This window comes from Drosophila innubila (assembly GCF_004354385.1).
Source record: "Drosophila innubila isolate TH190305 chromosome 3R unlocalized genomic scaffold, UK_Dinn_1.0 2_E_3R, whole genome shotgun sequence".
Classification (NCBI taxonomy): domain Eukaryota; kingdom Metazoa; phylum Arthropoda; class Insecta; order Diptera; family Drosophilidae; genus Drosophila; species Drosophila innubila.
In genome coordinates, this window is record NW_022995380.1 from 29947809 (window position 1) to 29965695 (window position 17887).

The following is a 17887-nucleotide window of genomic DNA, read 5'->3' on the forward strand; positions in this document are numbered from 1 at the left end:
CCCTAGAACAAGTCAAATGGTGCTGACGGACCAAGGGTAAATCTAAATATCTAAATTAATTGGCCTTTGTTATTTATTTGCTAAACTCAAACTGTATAAATCGTATGCTTGTCCTAAAACTCAAAACCATAGCATTTAATGTCCGTTGGCATTTTAAAGTTTGTTGTTGGCAAACGAAACGCATAACAGTCTGGCAACTACGTCAGCGGAGACAGAGAAAATTTGTTTTGTGAGTTGAAACGGCACAAAAAACGGCGCTCAATATAGAACAAAAAAAAATGAGCAAGCAAACAATTAACAAATAGCGCGCGTCGTGTGTTTTATTTCTGTTTATTTGTTATTATTTTGTAATTTTTTAAAAGCAATTCGCGTACGCGTTTCAAGCTAGTGTCTTTTGTGTCTGAGCTTTTTGTATTGGGAACGGAAAACTTCGCTTCGTGAGTTTTGGTGGGGGTGGTGGTGGTGTCCGTGGAGGGAGGGTGTTGCGAAAAGTTCGCATAGTGTATATAAGTGAGTGTCAGTGAGTGTGCTCCGGGAATCAATATCGATGGTACGCACCAAAAACCAATCGTCCTCGTCCAGCGCCAGCAGCAGCACCAAATCGCCGGTCAAGATCAGTGGAGGCGGGGGCGGAGGTGGCAGTGGTGGAGGTGGCAATCGTAGTCGCAGCTGTAGTGAAGCATTAATCGATGACAGCAAATCCCAAACGAAATTGTCGTCAAAGCGTACAACAATAACAACAACAACGCCTGGCAGCTCACCAGACGACGATACCACCGATGATGCGGATTTAACACCAACGAGTGGCAACGCCCCGTTGCGTAGCGGTGGCAACTCAGTCCATAAGCAGAATCTTTACGTTGTTTCATTTCCCATCATCTTTCTGTTCAACGTATTGCGTTCGCTGATCTATCAGCTGTTTTGCATTTTTCGTTATTTATACGGTGCCAGCACAAAGGTGATCTATCGCAGTCCACATCGACGCGACTGCAACATTGAGATTGTTGTACAGAATTCCAAGGAGCAACAACAAGCCATCAGCTGTCGTCCACTGGAACACCGCTCTGAGGCAGAGCAGACGACACATACACAGACACTGCCCCAGCGACAACGCGCTCTCCAACCGCTAGAGATGGCAGCCAATCGGGGTAATGGTGGCTATTCACCAGGACCAGGTGATCCATTGTTGGCCAAGCAGAAGCATCATCATCGTCGCGCCTTCGAGTACATTTCAAAGGCACTCAAAATTGATGAGGAGAACGAAGGTAAATGTCCGTTTCATAGGGCTGCTTTGTTTACAAGTTCAGTTCACATTTTCGTTGTATTGCGTCGGTGGCTGCTGGAGTGGTGCTTTATGAGTCATCGCTTTGTTATCGTATCGCGGTGAGAATCGATAGCTCCACACGCACACATACACAAATAGAATTGCACACTGCAAGCTTTGTTATTGTCACTGGATTTTCCACTCTCCTTTTTGTCTTGCGTTTTTTTGTATACCCTTGCAGAGGGTAACTTGATTTAGACTATGTATTTTGAAGCTTTCACAGGCACGATAGATCAAAAATGAACTTAAGTATAAAAAGTTATTGGTAGAAGTCTGTTAGTCTGGGACAACTCCAAATCAAAAAAAAAAAAATCCAAAAAAATAAAATAAAATTAGTTGTAAAAATGCTTAAAAAAAACTTTAAACAAAAATTTAAATTTGAAAAACGATGATAGCACGCTAACACAAGTGAATTTAATGCATGATTGAATCGAATCTAACTGTTATACATGAATGGGTTACTAATCGGTTATTTCGGTTTCGGTAAATCCCAACAGAATTGTTTCGGTTAGGTTTACCAATTTATTTCGGTTATTACCGATTAAAGACTACGGTTTCGATTACGGTTTTAATTTCAGATAACGCATTCTTTTGTTAATTCTTGCAGGTCACAAGGAGCTGGCCATTGAGCTGTACCGCAAGGGGATCAAGGAGCTGGAGGATGGCATTGCCGTTGACTGCTGGAGCGGACGCGGAGATGTCTGGGATCGTGCCCAGCGACTGCACGACAAAATGCAAACGAATCTCTCAATGGCACGAGATCGTCTCCACTTTCTAGGTGAGTGTAGAAAGAGACGGAGCATGGAGTGTAGAGTTGCCCCTAGTGATGTAAAACAAATCGATATCTCGTTATATCGACTCTTGTAGAATCTTTATATATAAAAGTGCTTGTCCTGACTGACTGATTTAAAATTTGATTTGATTGATTTTGAAATCGATTTTTTTACATCACTAGTTCCCACTTAACCGTAGTGTACTTTCGTTTAAATTTTTATTTACTTTATTTTTTATGTTTTTTGCACATTTGTTTTTGTTACATTTTGTTTACACGTTTGTTTTTTCATTCGCAAACATTTTGTCCTTACCTTAATTAAAAAAAAAAAAAAAAACTCAGCATTGCGTGAGGAAGATTTGCAACTGCAGCGCTTAACGCTGAGGGAGCAGCAACTGAAGCAACAAAAGGAGCAGCAAAAGGTGCAACAACAACAGAAATTGCCCATGCTAATTGCAGGCAGTGGCAACGGCATTTCCAACAGAATCAGCTCGGAGAATTCCAAATTAAAACTCCGCAGCAGCGGCTATGGACCTAAAACTACAACCAGCAGCTCAATTTCCACCTCCACTTCCAGTGCAGCCACATCCAGAGTTGCATCAGCGGGTAAGTGCAACATACGCTAATGCCACAGCCAGTGTTGCCAACTCTTCAGGACCTAAACAAGCTACATTTATCAACATTTAACGAAAAGCTTGAAAAAAGCTAGAAAACTTCAAGAAAGCTTTTATAGTTCAGAGGTTGATTTTAAATCCTTTTATTTGTTTACTTGTAATTTTTTTTATATAAACATTTAAAAATATTCAATGGTATTATAGAAATTTAGAGTCGGTATTATAGAATTTTAAAGTCGAAAAATACCCAAAAAAATAATCATATTTTTTTTAATTAAAAAAGTAATAGCAGTACACCTATCAGATTACAATAAAAACTAGGATAAATGGATTACAGATATATTCATTAGCTTTTAAAAAATATGCAAAGCATTTTAAAATCGGTTATAGCACTATCGTGTAATAATGACAAAAAAAAAAACATCTAAAAATAAAAAAGCTAATTTAAAAAATTTAAAAAAAAACAACCACAGAAAATTTTTTTTAAGTGCCGTAGTTTTTCAATTTTAGAAATAGCTAGAATTGTCGCCAGCCGCAATTTCAAAAATTTCTCCGCAATTGAGGTTCGAAAATCTTAGGATCTGGCGGACAATAGCCGAGTTGGCAACACAGGTCACAGCCTGCACAACTGTACCGCTTTCTGTACACTGTACAGAATGGAACTGCAACAAAATAAACAACGACAACTAAAAATCAACGATTTTCCTCACATTTTCACGCTCGCTCTGATTCTCAAACTCTCTCACTCTCTCTCTCGCAACTGCATGAATTTTATTATCATTTTCATTTGTAACTTGTAATTTTGAACTTAATTTACCTTTTTTATTTCCACAAAATTGTAGCTTATAAGCAACAGCAACTGAAATATCACCTTACTAACTCACACACTTTTTCATGTACAGCCTCTGGACGCAAGTTAACCATTGGCAATAAGCGTCCTGGTAATTTGGCCGTGGTCAATAAATCTCAAACGTTACCACGTAATCTTGGCTCAAAGACAACCTCAACAACTGTGGGCGCCGCATTGCAACGTCAGCCCGGAAAAACAGCTGCCACGCCCCCTGCAGTGCGTCGACAATTCGTAAGTGATGCAACAAATAAAATTATCCTCTTTATAGCCGTAATCAGAGATCTCACTGACTCTTCTTTGCATACAAGAATAATAATTTCTTATTCAAAAAAAAATAAATAGAAAACAATTTGTTTATTTAAATATTAAATTTTTAATAATAAAAATAAATAATAACTATAATATTTTAATTTGAATATAAAAATTATACCATTACTCTTATTTTAAATTTTTCTTTTAAAAATATCAATAAAAGTTTGTGTTCAATTTTTATTATAGATGTAAAATAATATAAGATACGTTTAACATATACATGCTTTAATTAAGTAACTCTTATGCTGCTATTTCTTAAATCATATTTTTTTCTCATTTTTAGTCCTCCGGCCGTAATACTCCGCCGCAACGCTCCCGTACGCCGATAAACAACAATGCTAGCGGCGGCAGCGGCGCCAGCACGCCGTTGGTGACCGTTAAGGGCGTAGAACAGAAGCTGGTGCAGCTCATAATGGACGAGATTGTCGAAGGTGGCGCCAAGGTGGAATGGACAGACATTGCCGGGCAGGAAGTGGCCAAACAAGCGCTACAGGAGATGGTCATACTGCCCTCCGTGCGTCCCGAACTATTTACGGGTGAGTTTCTATGATCGCAATTTTTTTTTCTTTACAAATTTAATACAACTGAAATACAGAATGAATTAAGAGGCCAATTCATTTACAAAATGACATTCCGCTTGAAAATCGGTCTATTTTTTACAAAGTTATTTAGGTTCCAAGTTGGTCAAACCTTTGGCTTGTTTTCTTCAAATTGACATGACTTTTTACTGAAAATTTATAGTGCTATAGAGTTGATAAAAAGTATAAAAAAATTAATTAAATATTTCAATTTTTAAAAATTTTAAAGGGGACCCTATGCCTTAAAATAAAAATCCAGATCCAGAGAAAAATAATTTTTTTTAACGAAATTAGTTAAATTGAAAATGCAAAATGAATTTATGGCCAAATTATTATCATAATGGCAATAGTTCTTTTTCAATCGTGTTACATTTTGACATTTAAATTAAAGTTATGCAATTTGAAATGAAGTCTATATAAAAATGTAAAAAAAAACAATGAAGTTCAGTTAATCTATATATATATACAAATTTTTTATCCTGGCTCACTCACTGACTAATAATTGTGGAGACCAAACCGCAAGACCTAGAAAACAGAAATTTTTACACAATGTAGCTGAGATGATTTAATAGTGCAATAAGGTGGCTATTTGAAAAATTCGACCTGCAAGTCAGTCAATATTATATACAACTGAAATTCTTTAAAATAAATAAATGAAAAATGAAAGTAACTAAAAAGAACTTTGTATATTTGAAGGTCTGCGTGCACCTGCCAAGGGATTGTTGTTATTTGGGCCACCTGGCAATGGGAAGACGTTGTTGGCCCGTGCGGTTGCCACCGAGTGCAGCGCCACGTTCCTAAACATCTCGGCTGCCTCGTTGACGAGCAAATACGTCGGAGATGGCGAGAAATTGGTGCGTGCTCTGTTTGCCGTCGCTCGTCACATGCAGCCATCGATAATCTTTATTGATGAGGTGGATTCCCTGCTCTCGGAGCGCAGCAGCAGTGAGCACGAGGCATCGCGTCGTTTGAAAACGGAATTCCTAGTGGAATTCGATGGTTTACCGGGCAATCCCGATGGCGATCGTATTGTGGTGCTGGCAGCTACCAATCGGCCCCAAGAGCTAGACGAGGCTGCACTGCGTCGCTTTACCAAGCGTGTCTATGTCACACTGCCGGACGTGCAGACACGTGAACTGCTGCTAAATCGTCTGCTGCAAAAACAGGGCAGTCCGCTGGATACGGAAGCCCTACAACGTTTAGCTAAAATCACCGATGGTTATTCCGGCTCGGATCTGACAGCGCTGGCCAAGGATGCCGCCTTGGAGCCCATACGTGAGCTAAATGTGGAGCAGGTCAAGTGTCTGGATATAAGCGCCATGCGTCCCATTACCGAAAAGGATTTCCACAATTCCTTAAAGCGCATCCGGCGATCGGTGGCGCCACAAAGTCTCAATTCGTATGAGAAATGGTCACAGGATTATGGAGATATTACCATTTAGATCTTTCTTTTCTTTACGGCTAACAGTCTTGTTCAACATTATGTGATGTGAGTCTGAAGGAATTTTCTACGTTATTTTCCACTAGTTTTTCATCATTGACTCGTATTTTTTAATGTTTCAAGTATTTAGCTTTTTACTTAATAATTGTTCACACACAAACTTTGTTAATTTATATTAATTATGTGAATATGGAATTGAAATTCATTTGTTTAATGTTTTAGAAACTACATATTATATGTCTAAGCAGATTTTCATACTCTTTTCCAAATGCTATATGTTCAAAAGATGTTCAGACATACATTAACCATAAGTCACAATGTCTAAATATATATAATACAATTAATTTTAGATTATACTCATTTATATCTTTAAAATCATCCAATGTTTTCAATCTATTCGCTAATTGTTTAAGTCAAATATTTGTTGAATGTATTTCTCATTTCATTAAAAATTCTTACCTCTTTTTTGTACCTATATCTATATCTATACCATATATAAAAACATTCCATGTAGTTGTAATATTAGTTTACTGTTTAAAAGCTTAGTTTAATTGTAAAGTGCAGCTCAGTTGGCATTTTAAATACTTTTGTTGTACAGTTTACATGCCATATACACTACGCTATATAATCGTAATACCTATATTGTTTTAGGGTACACCAATCCTTCCCAAAATTAAAACTACAATTACACGTAATCGTAGACCTAAGCATAGTCGTAAGCCAAAACGCGCATCACAAAAAAAAACACGATTACAGTTTTCAACTTGAAAAATTTAAGTTTTAGCAAATAGCAAAAACATTTAACTAGTTATTAGTTCCTCAAATATTGTACAATAGAGCTACCGTTGCTGTTTATCTTATAAAAAAAATACCCATTAATACGGCTATCATTTATAAAACTGTTACCAAAATATTGTACCTAGAAATACACCACACACACACACACACTCACAAACATTGCTTACGACGCTAATTAACAGCAAAAAATTTAAAAAACAAACTATAGTTTTAAACCTGGTTAAAAGCAACCCAGTAAATACATAAGCTAAAGCGCTAAATAAAAAGGATTTCAACTGATAAAAATTAATGCGAGTTTACATTATTTAATTAATTTTTGACAGAATATAACCATTGAGAAAAACAAATTTTACTGCTGATTTTGCGAATTCTTACAAACTGAGAGAAACAATTCTCTCTAGAACATTAAAAAAACTTCAAAATTTATTTGGATTTCTACAAAACGTTTTCATATCTGAGAAACAGTTAAAAAATAAACTTAAATGAAATTGTTCTAAAAATTTTGGATAGAAAAATCAGCCAGATTTCAAAAAAAATTTAACAAACAGAACTATAGAAAAACTCGGTTAAAGGTCCCTATAATAAGAATACAAGTATTAAAATGATGAATCTTTACAAGTGTTAGATATTTAAAAATTTCTTGCGATTCGAAAAAGCGTCAAAATTAAAGGTATACTAAAAAAAAAAAAGGACTAAATGTTTAACCATTTAAAAATAAATGTTTAGAAAGCGTAGATTAAGTTTTTTGGTTAATCTTTGGCAGTTAAAACTTATCCAGTAAATTAGTGACATACTGATACTAAATAAATCGTATTTAGTTTAATTTTTGAATCTATTTTTTGTAGTCGTCAATCAATTGAATGATTGATTTAAACTTTTTCGTTCGCAATAAAAAATGTATTGTTGATTTTGTCCGTTGTTTTATATATTTTTTTGTTTCTTTATTTTACATTTTACATACATAATTCACACATCGCAATTATGAATATACATATGTTCGCATTTACAATCGCTTACTAACTAAATTTGTTTATGCTTTTGTTTTTTATTTTTTTCTCGGCCTGTTGTTGCTGCTGCTGTTGTTATTGCTTTTCTGCGTTTCTTTTGTGTTGACATACGTAACGCGAAATTAGCAAATTTTACAACATTTACATTTTGCTTTGTCACGATTTCGATTGTTTTTGTTTGTTGTGGTTGCTGTTCTCAATTGTTGTTGATGTTGTTGCTGCATTTTGTTTTATCTTTATCTTTACTTATTTTGTTTTGTTTCTGTTTCCGTTTCGTGTATACGCCTATATCTGCCTTAAATTACAAATCATTAAATTATTTTAACATGTACTTAGATTGGATTAGATTGTTACAGCTACCCGCCCGTCGCCCGTCGTCGCTTATCATCGCCCAGAGCTTTCAGAGCGCGTTTGCCGCTTTTCTCTCTCTCTCTTTCTTCCTCTCTCTAAACTTTTAGTTCAACGCTTTGCTTCGATGATCAACTAACGCACGCACGCAAAACACACACACACTCACGCATACAAATTCACGTAAGCAGAAGCGCACACAATTAACAGTATATCAACGTAGGGTTGCCACTTTGCTAAAAACGTGTAACGTAACACAAGTCAAACAAAACGTTATAAGGAATTGATACTTCCAGCGTGTTACCAGATTTCTTCTTTTTTGAGTGTCGTGTGTCAAGTGTTACCAGATCTATTAGTTGTTGCCAAGTAACGTAACATCTGTTATGCTACTGTTATTGCTGTTGTTGTTGCTGTCAATTGTAAGGAGCACAGATCCTGGCACGATTTTATGTGGATAATGATATTGCAAGAGTGCTGTTGTTGTTGTTGTTGCTGCTGCTGTTGTTGTTGTTGTATGTGGACGTTGATGTGGATGTGGTCGTTGATTGCAGCGGCTGCCTCCTGGATGCAGATGCGGATGCGGATGTTGCAGACGACGTCGAAGCAGGCGTCACGTCTCCGCTCATTGGGTTTGATATTGTGGCATCGCAGCGCTGTACATCATCTGTGGGGCAAGCGAACCGTTAGCGGCAGCTGCCGCACTCGCAGCGGCAGAGACGCCCGGCACAACAGTGGTCCCTGGCACGCCCCATGCCACATTTGGTGGCATCACTCGGTACCCGGCAGCTGCAACAGACAAATAGAAAAGTTAACAACTTTGTTCTCGATATCACAAACAACAACAATATCGAATTTGCTAGGTCAAAGAGTTGACCAACTTCCAACTGTCATAACTTGATCAAAACTGAACCGATTTTCAAGCGGAATGTCATTTTGATCATGATTTAGACTCTTAATTCATTCTGGATTCAAATTTAATTCATTTAGAAAATTTTATTATTATCGACCAAGACTCGATTTTAATGGTAAGGGTTCCCCCTTTGAAATTTCGAAAATTCAAAATTTTAAATCTCAAGTTTTTACTTTCAATCAACTTCTAATATCGTAATTAGTATAAAACAACACTTTAAACTTGATTCTGAGACCTTTCATTTTTTTGTAAAAAATCATATAAAATTGAACAAAAATTTGGACTTGTAAATTGGCTAAATCTGCAGTCTGACCAACTTCAAACTGTCATAACTTGATCAAAACTGAACCGATTTTCGAGCGGAATGTCATTTTGATCATGATTCGGCCTCTAAATACATTCTGCATTCAAATATTTTTAAATTCGTTCAAAAAAAATTGTTTTGCCCTAGATCAGTTTATTTTGGTGTCATATTTATTACAAAACGACTTCTTGAAATATTAAAATGTTTCAAAATTAATTTGTTAAACCGTTACGTACCGGTACTGAAACCGGAACCGAAAGAAAAAAAATAAAATAGAACCTTTTACCGAAATAGTTATTTCGGGACGTAACGGAACCGAAACGGTAACCTAAATTTGTTTTGGTTTGATTCCCTGGATTATTATAATAATAATACTCAAGAAATAATCATGATTTTTGAGCAAAAAAGAAATAAAACTCTTAACATAATGATTATATCTTGAGTTTTATTGGTATAAATATTATTACGGTTATTTTGACTAGGAATAACAACTTGAGTTTTATTTTTGATAAAAAAAATAAAGCTTACAAAATAATCATTATTTTATGAGAATTATTTTTTTGTTCAAAAACAATGATTATTTTTTAGTTTTACTATTTTGCTTAAAAGTAATCATAGGTAAAATAATAAAACTTATAATGATTACAGTCCCTGATTAAATTTCCTGATCATTCTACTATTTGGGTACAGGGTCTAAATAGATTATTGATCTGTTTATAAGTGGAATTGTTTGATACGTACGCACGCCTCCGGCCTGTTGAGCACTGGTGGTGTAGTAAGGATAATAACCCTGTTGCATGTACTGCGTTTGCATCTGGGCGGGATAGCTCTGCTGCAAGAAATGATGGAATATAAATTAGAGATGGAGATAGCGAGGAGAGGAGAGGAGGACTATCACTTACAGCTGGGGGATACCAATAGCCCATTTGTTGATAAGCTGCCGCATAGGGATATTGCGCCTGCGCCGCTGCCGCGGCAGCTGCAATCTGTTGGGGCGTCATCATTTGGCCGGGTAACGCGGTGCCCGTGGCAGCGGCCAGTTGCTGCTGTGTCATCATCTGTCCCTGCATCCCGGCAGCACCCGCAGCGGCGGCAGCAGCAGCATTGGCCGCTGCCACAGCGGCAACATTGGCAGAGGCCGCTGCAGCAGCGGCGGCATTTAAATTGTTGGCCGAATTATCGCCACCATTCTCTTTGCCCCAGAAGCATTTGACGTGGTTGCCATGGACCTCGCTGTTGTGCGTGTGTTCGATGGCACGGGCGGCTGCCTCCTTGGTCACAAACTTGATGAACGCGAATCCCTTGTCCTTGAACACCCGCACATCCTGGATGGGACCGAATTGCATGAAATGCTTGTGCATCAGCTCATCACTGATGACATTGGGCGGAAAGCCGCCACAATAGACGGTGGTATTTGTGGGACTCGATTGATTGTACACCTCCTCAAAGGTGTGTCGTTGTTGGCTCTTGATGCCATTGCCAGCACCCAATCCACCGCCTCCTCCTCCAGCACCGCCGCCCATGCCACCGCCCATGCCGCCACCTTGGCCACCAGACTTGGATGATTCCCGCGGTGGCGGCAGCTTCCGTGTGGACCAATTCGTGCGTATCGAACGCGATCCAATCCATTGGCCATTCATCGCCTGTATGGCATTCTCCGCCTCCGCCTTCTTCACAAAGGACACAAAGGCATAACCCTTGGACTTCATGGTCTGCGGATCACGGACAATGCGACAATTTGATATCTCGCCAAACGGTGCAAACGCCTCACGCAGCGTCTCCGTCTCAATCTCCGGACTGAGATCGCCCACGAATATGTGATGGTGCGAACTGATGTCTGTCTTGGGCGTATTGCCTGGACTAGTGGCCCAATTGACCTAGACAAAGAAAAGACAGAATAAACCATCAGTAATCAGTTAATAACAGTTGATCAAGTAATTGTTTTGACAACAATCATAAATGCAAATTAGGATGGAGAAATTATTCTTAATCTACCATCGATTCGAAGATGTTTTCAACTTCAAAAATAAACTCCTATTCTCCGCTTTTTGAAAAAAAATATTATTTTCTTTAGAAATTTTTTAGCACATTCATATTAGCAAATCTTCAATTTTCTTAATCCCATCCTGACAAGATTGGCATCAAAGCTTTTGTTGGGAACAGGACTTTAAAAATTTCATGGAATCAAAGGATCAATTGTCCTTAAACCACAAATTTCGCTTATGCAACGACTAAATACACAAAGTTTTTCAAAAAGCGAGAGCTGGGAATTGATTTTAGAACTATGGTTTCTGCGTGAAAACATCTTAGAATTAACCGTAGAATACGATTTATGAAAAAACAAATTGATGCCCCTTATGCACATGTGTTTAAATTATTATTTATCAATAGTTTTACTTGCTTTTACTACTTTAACTATAATTAAAATATACAAAAGTTTTAAATACAAATAAATATCTGAACTTTTACAATGGATCTCTTTCTTATGTGAATTTTTACAAACATATGAAGAATATATTCAATATATCAAAATATATTTTGATAATGGACATATTTTTAACTTTCTAAGTGGATCTTAAATATTTTTATAAACATGTTCTTATCATAAATTAAAAAAAAACATATTAAATTTTAAAAAAAGATGTTTTTATATTGGCCAAGGCAATTAAAACTAAATAATATTAGTAATAGTAATAGAGTAATTACCTTGATCTCTTTGTCGAGAAAGACACGTTTGTTCATGGCCGTGAGGGCGGTGCTAGCTGCCTGATAATTGGAATATTCGATGAAGGCATAGGGATCGTTGCCGGGCTCTCTGATGATTTTACAGCTTTTGACTGGACCCATTTTACCAAATAAAGCAACCAGTAGATCCTCCGATACGGAACCATCCAGATTTCCAACGTACAACGTTTTTGGCTGTGACTCGTCCATGTTTTTTTCAATTCACTTTTTCTCTCGTCTCGTCTCTTGATGTGACTATTGCTTTTGTTTACTGATCCTGTGATCCTGCTGATCCTGCTCCTGATCCTACTTATGCTGTCCTGGCAATTGTTATAACTATTCTACAACTACGCTGCACATCAATTTCAAATTCAATTTCTGCGAATTTCTAACTATTTCTTTTTTTGTTATAAAAAAAATGCTCACAATCATATACAAAATATATATCTATATAGTGATATATATATATTGTTTTTTTTTAGTACAACTAAAACATCAAAGAAAACAAATTTTGAATACTTTTGAATGTCGACTATACAACTACTCTATATTCTTAATATATGTATATATATCAGTGTATACAGATCTAGATATATATACGCATATATATGATAAATCAGTAAATCTTTTTGCTTAACGCTGAGGTTCGTCGTTTATTGCTTTCGCTTTCGCTGTTGTTGTTTTTTGTTTGTTGTTGTTCTTCTTCTTCGTGTTGTTGTTGTATTTGTGGCTTCGATAAATTTGATTAACATATATCCTAACTAATCACTAATGGAGTGTTTTGGAATATATTGATATCGAATGAGTTGCTATCGAAATTGTTCGACTCCAGCTGTTGTTGTTGTTGTCTCTTTTTGCACATACTCTACAGCAGAGTTCAGTTGCGTAGAATCGAGCTCTAATTATGTTATAATTCTTTTTATATCAATAGTTATTGTTTAATCCATACAAAAATTGCTGTAGTTTTTTTCAGTGCTGCATTTATAAATTATTTCAACTGGATTCCTGCTCATTTCTGGTACAAAAATTTGTTGAATATATTTATATATTTATTGTTGTTGTATATAAACGTTTGTAGTTTAAGTGAAAGTTCGCAAGATAATTATTGGTTGGATTCGAAGTTAAAGATTGGAATCACTGCAACAAGAACGGGAGATAATGAGAGATAGGTGAAGAATTTTCATTAGTTATGCGTAAAATAAAAAGTGCGATTGCTGTTGTATTGTTATTGTTGAAATATTTAATTAGTTTTCAAAAGTCAAAACTTCATATAATTAGTGCGCCATCGAAAACTAACAGCACATGATCGAATTATTACTATGGGGAATTAGGCGAGTAAATGATATGCATAATGTTGTATGAGTATGAGAGAGCAAAAGTATGAAACAAAGGCAGCGGGTAACTCAAAAGCAGTGCCGACACACACACACGCACGCACGCAGAAACACACACTCACACACACAAACATACGAACGCTCTCTTTTTGCTCTCTCTCTCTGGGTAAAACATGAGTGTGAGGCGAGGGTCGCGGCAGTCTCGATTATCCGCATTTATATATGACAAAACGTTTTGCATTTTATATGCAGCTAACAATTTCTACGTATAACTATTTCATAATTATTTAATTTGTTCACCATTTTGTTTTTCTTTGGCATAGTTATTACAGAGTATTAACAAAACTCACATTCACACACACACTCACGCGCGCGCATAGAAAAAGAGGGGAGAAAGAATTAACGAAAATCAACTAGGAGATGAATGACCGTCGATAACAAAATACACAATGGCAGAGAATATAGAGAAAGAGGAAAATTTGCAAAAACCGAAAACCGGCCAACAAAAAATAGAAACGCGCACGGTTGCATTATTTAATCGCATAATTAATCGATGTCATGATATTTAAGCAATTATTTTATGTTTAATTTTAAGTTGGAGTAAACCTGATTTCCTCATCGCACGAAGGAAGCAGCGAGATGTAAATGTCAGTCAAAGTCAGAGTCAAAATAAAAGGAGCGGCGTCGAAACGAAACGGGTGGGAAAAAGGGAAAGAAGGCAGAAGGCGTCGCGTTTTTTTTTTGTCTTTTTGTTGCGATTTTCGGTTGCTCTGCTCTCAACTCTGCTCACACATGAGTTGCCACTTATTTTGCTTTTGGTTGAACTGAACGTTCAAACCAATACCAATGCAAATTAAACTGCGAATTTCACATTGCTTTTTGATTTTCTATTTTTTTTTCTTTTTAGTCTTTTTTAATATGCACGTATGTATGTACAATGTACATATGCATGTATGTACATATGTATATGATGTACATATGTATGTATCTTGTTCACTTTTCTGCTGCCATCTTTTATGTTAAGCGCTGTTCGATTTGCTGTTTTACCCCTCCCCATCCCAACGAAAACGATGCAGAATTTAAGAATTATCATTAACACTAACACCACTGTACAGTGTACACTGTCCATTGTTCGTACGCTTTCAGCTTAGAATTTTAGATTTCGTAGTTTGCTTCCCAAAAATTCACATATTTTATTGCGCTCTGTGACGTGGCTGCGGCTGTAAATTTAACGCATTCTATTTCACCATCGTTGCTTTAGCACATATCAATCGGCGCCAAATAGCGTACGCTACCGGTTTTTGTTTAATTCTATTAACTTTCTTTATGTTATGTTGCTTAAATTGTTCGAGAAACGCGTCGTCAAATTTTTACCTTTCGTCGTCTAAAATGCGAACTAATTAAATGAGCACTTTGTGTGCGAGAGCGAGTGCTGCCAACTCGTCGATATTGCATTGTCGCAATGGCGGCAACTCAACGAGTTACTTATAAACCATGTTAGAACTCTTATTTTTGGCATTGACATTTTTTAAATAATTATTTGCAGCAAACACAAATGTTTTTCCTGTAAAATCAAACAAGATTTAAGAAATTTAACGCCATTTTAATAAACTAATAATAAGGTGGCAACTCTATATTGGCTGATTAACGCTTGCATTACCGCTTGCTCTTTCTAACGCACACTAAAAGGGCTGATGAAGCAGCACAAAAAGAAATTGCCGAGAAGTACAACAGAAGAAAAAGAAAAAACTGAAATGGTGATTAATATTTTTATAAACAATAAACAGTTAATTACTGTCAATACTAATGGCATTAAATATGACAACATTTGCGACTGTATCAAAGAGGCAACAGTAAGTGATTACAAATTGCTGTTGTTAAACAACAATAATAATAAACGGCATTTCTTACAGCATTTACAACCCGAAGATTACTACCTCATAAGCAATGGCAAACGTTTAAATGAAAATGATAGTAATGACAATAATGAGACTGCAAGTGTCCACTGCATATTGCGCCAGGTGGGTGGCAAGGGCGGATTTGGGTCAATGCTGCGAGCGATTGGCGCCCAAATCGAAAAGACCACAAATAGAGAAGCATGTCGCGATTTGAGCGGACGTCGCCTACGAGATATCAATGAAGAGAAGCGCGTCAAAGCATGGTTGGAGAAGCAAGGAGAACGCGAACGTGAGGCAGAGGAGCGCAAGAAACGCAAAATTGAGAAGCTTCTTGCGGTGCCCAAACACGAATTCAAGGACGAAGAGTACGAGAAAGCAAGGGCCAAGTTGACGGATAAAGTGAACGATGCCTTCGAGGTGGGAATGAAACAGACAGTGGACGATGGGGACAAACCCTCCACTAGTGTATCCACCACGACTGCTGTTAAACGAAAACTCACCACCAACGACAAGACAAAGGATAACAAAAAGAAGAAGAGCGCGCTCTGGATTGATGATGATCTGTCTGGTAGCGATTTGGATTCTGATGACAGCGAGGTGGAAACTGACAAGAAAGCGGCAATTAAATGTTAAAAGATTTATTTTTAATTAAGCACTAATCCATATACATAAATAAAATTATGACAATTAATCGACATTCGACCACTTCATTGCGTCACAAACTGGGATGAGACCCAGGCGAGTCCCCATTTCAGATTCGTTAGCATGAACTTTAAAGCTTTCGTCCACTGTTCCTCTGAATTGAATTGGATTCTAGAAAGAAAGAAACTCATTAAAAATAGGTACATGATAAAATATAAGTTAGATTTGTAATAATTGTGAACATGGGGAAGGTAACGTAGTTTGAAGTATAGATGGTGAATTTACAACTAAAGCATGGTGAAAATAAAGTAACCGAAGAGAGAAAGAGAGCAGCTTTGATGACTACGTACGTCAGCTTGTTAGTATATTCACCACGCTTGTGTATACTCACTTGATGGAATAGGAATTGCCAGTGGAAGGATCAATGATTTTGCCCTTTTCCATTTTGTAGGGCAACAGGAAGTCGGTGTCGCGCTTCTCCACCTCCTGCTGGAACTGCGTCAAGCAGTCGAGAAATGCCACCATTGCCGCATCGAATTTGGTGTCCCAAAAGAACTTGAATCCACCACTGCCATAAAGTGGCAACTCCCGATTGTCACCCAGCACCTCGACATAGGAATGATTACCGAATGGCACCACACGATAACGCTCGAAGGTCAGTCCGATTTTACGCGCCAGCGCCGAGAGCAGCAGAACCGTTTGTCCCCACGCAGCATTAATCTCCGACCAGTCGACGGAGACGGACGGAAGGCGTCCCAGGCGAAAATTGTTGATGGTGCCAAAGTGTCCGGCATGCCAGATATGAAATGTTATATTAAATATGTTGGTATCACGCAGCTTGTCCAGCTGCTGTTTCGAGTAGGCGATCTGGCATTCCAGACTGCGTTTGTCGTCCTCCGTCAGCATTAGCTCGCGTCGATGTTTCGTATATTCCCGCCAGTAGCTTTCCTCCTGCTCGTGCAGCTTTTCCTTTTCCAGTTCCTCCTGCTCGATGGCATCATTCAAGACTTTCTCCTCCGACTTCCAGTAATAAACGTATAAATACATCGTTAAATAATTTTCCGATTATATATATTTTCGATAATATCAATATTTTTGTACGCAACAAAAATCGAATTTTTACTGGATGGACAACCCTCGGTTTAAGGACGCCGCCCCGAAAAACAACAACAACAATTGAAAGAAAGAAACAACTTTGCTTTCTTTTGGACATTTTAGGAATAAAATGTCACTGCCTACCTTCAGGGTTGCCAGTTCGGCAAGTAATTGCTGTTCGCTTTGCTTCAGTTCTTCCAGCTCCCTGTCCAGGGCATCCACATTGGGACCTTCCTGTTGCTGTTCCAGCTCATTGAGATACTTCTTATAGACATGCCACTCATCCTCAGCAATGTGCAGCTCTCTGTCCATGATTTCCAGCATGGAATCGGCGCACTCTTCGCACAGCGGATGATCAATCTCCGAATTGGAGGACAAGCAATCAAAGAGCTCTGCTTTCAGTTTAAAGGCAGCACTCAACTTTTTATTATCACGTCCATCGGACACGAGCATAAAGCCCGTGCCATTTATGGAGTCAGTCAGCCTGAAAGGCGGCACAAAGTGGTCAAAACTGTTGGCATCCTGTGGATCAATCGTGTTCACATTACCCCCATAGATGGGCACTGCAAAGAGTTCAAATTTTTAATCACACTTTGTTTATATCTTTATCTGTATATAGATTTGTCATACATTTCAGTTCAGCCATGGCATGCACACTAATCTTCTCCAGCTGCTCGTCCAGCACTATTGGTTGCAGGCATCGCTGGCAGGCGAAAGAGGCCGGCTGTTTCTCTGCCTCAGTCATGATTTCTATGTATTTTTCGTCACTGCATAAAATATAATTTTTGCATGAAAAAAAGTCAACACACAAAAATAATCAATCAGCTGTTTGTTTTGCTGATTCACAGAGTTGCCACACAGTTGCTGCGAGCGAAACAGTGCTGCCATTTCAGCTATTAAGTCGCTAGATTTAGCAATTTTGTAATTGCAAAATCT

General features: G+C 37.6%; 4 protein-coding genes across 7 annotated transcripts; 2 read left to right on the plus strand and 2 right to left on the minus strand.

Moving 5' to 3' along the window:
* Positions 1-143: 143 nt before the first annotated feature.
* Positions 144-14999, plus strand: LOC117791302 (spastin). 3 transcript variants are annotated; one of them, XM_034631013.1, is made up of 7 exons: positions 145-1265; positions 1932-2102; positions 2439-2702; positions 3613-3791; positions 4156-4408; positions 5147-5939; positions 14939-14999. In XM_034631013.1, exons 1-6 carry the CDS (start codon positions 548-550, stop codon positions 5890-5892), a joined length of 2331 nt encoding a protein of 776 aa, XP_034486904.1. In that variant the 5' UTR covers positions 145-547; the 3' UTR covers positions 5893-5939; positions 14939-14999. The 3 variants fall into 3 exon arrangements, with proteins under 3 accessions (XP_034486905.1, XP_034486904.1, XP_034486903.1); XM_034631012.1 differs by lacking the exon at positions 14939-14999 and having other exon boundaries at positions 5147-6975; XM_034631014.1 differs by lacking the exons at positions 2439-2702; positions 14939-14999 and having other exon boundaries at positions 144-1265; positions 5147-6975.
* Positions 7943-14744, minus strand: LOC117791304 (nucleolysin TIAR). 2 transcript variants are annotated; one of them, XM_034631019.1, is made up of 5 exons: positions 14691-14744; positions 11965-13119; positions 10161-11135; positions 10000-10087; positions 7943-8830 (listed from the first exon to the last, which is right to left on the minus strand). In XM_034631019.1, exons 2-5 carry the CDS (start codon positions 12190-12192, stop codon positions 8667-8669), a joined length of 1455 nt encoding a protein of 484 aa, XP_034486910.1. In that variant the 5' UTR covers positions 12193-13119; positions 14691-14744; the 3' UTR covers positions 7943-8666. The 2 variants fall into 2 exon arrangements, with proteins under 2 accessions (XP_034486910.1, XP_034486909.1); XM_034631018.1 differs by having other exon boundaries at positions 10000-10090; positions 14691-14743.
* Positions 14983-15905, plus strand: LOC117791307 (replication stress response regulator SDE2). The gene is made up of 2 exons (XM_034631021.1): positions 14983-15169; positions 15230-15905. The coding sequence occupies exons 1-2, from the start codon at positions 15011-15013 to the stop codon at positions 15845-15847; spliced, it is 777 nt and encodes a 258-aa protein (XP_034486912.1). The 5' UTR covers positions 14983-15010; the 3' UTR covers positions 15848-15905.
* Positions 15837-17812, minus strand: LOC117791306 (beclin-1-like protein). The gene is made up of 4 exons (XM_034631020.1): positions 17582-17812; positions 17096-17514; positions 16248-16876; positions 15837-16027 (listed from the first exon to the last, which is right to left on the minus strand). The coding sequence occupies exons 1-4, from the start codon at positions 17694-17696 to the stop codon at positions 15922-15924; spliced, it is 1269 nt and encodes a 422-aa protein (XP_034486911.1). The 5' UTR covers positions 17697-17812; the 3' UTR covers positions 15837-15921.
* Between the last annotated feature and the right edge of the window lie 75 nt (positions 17813-17887).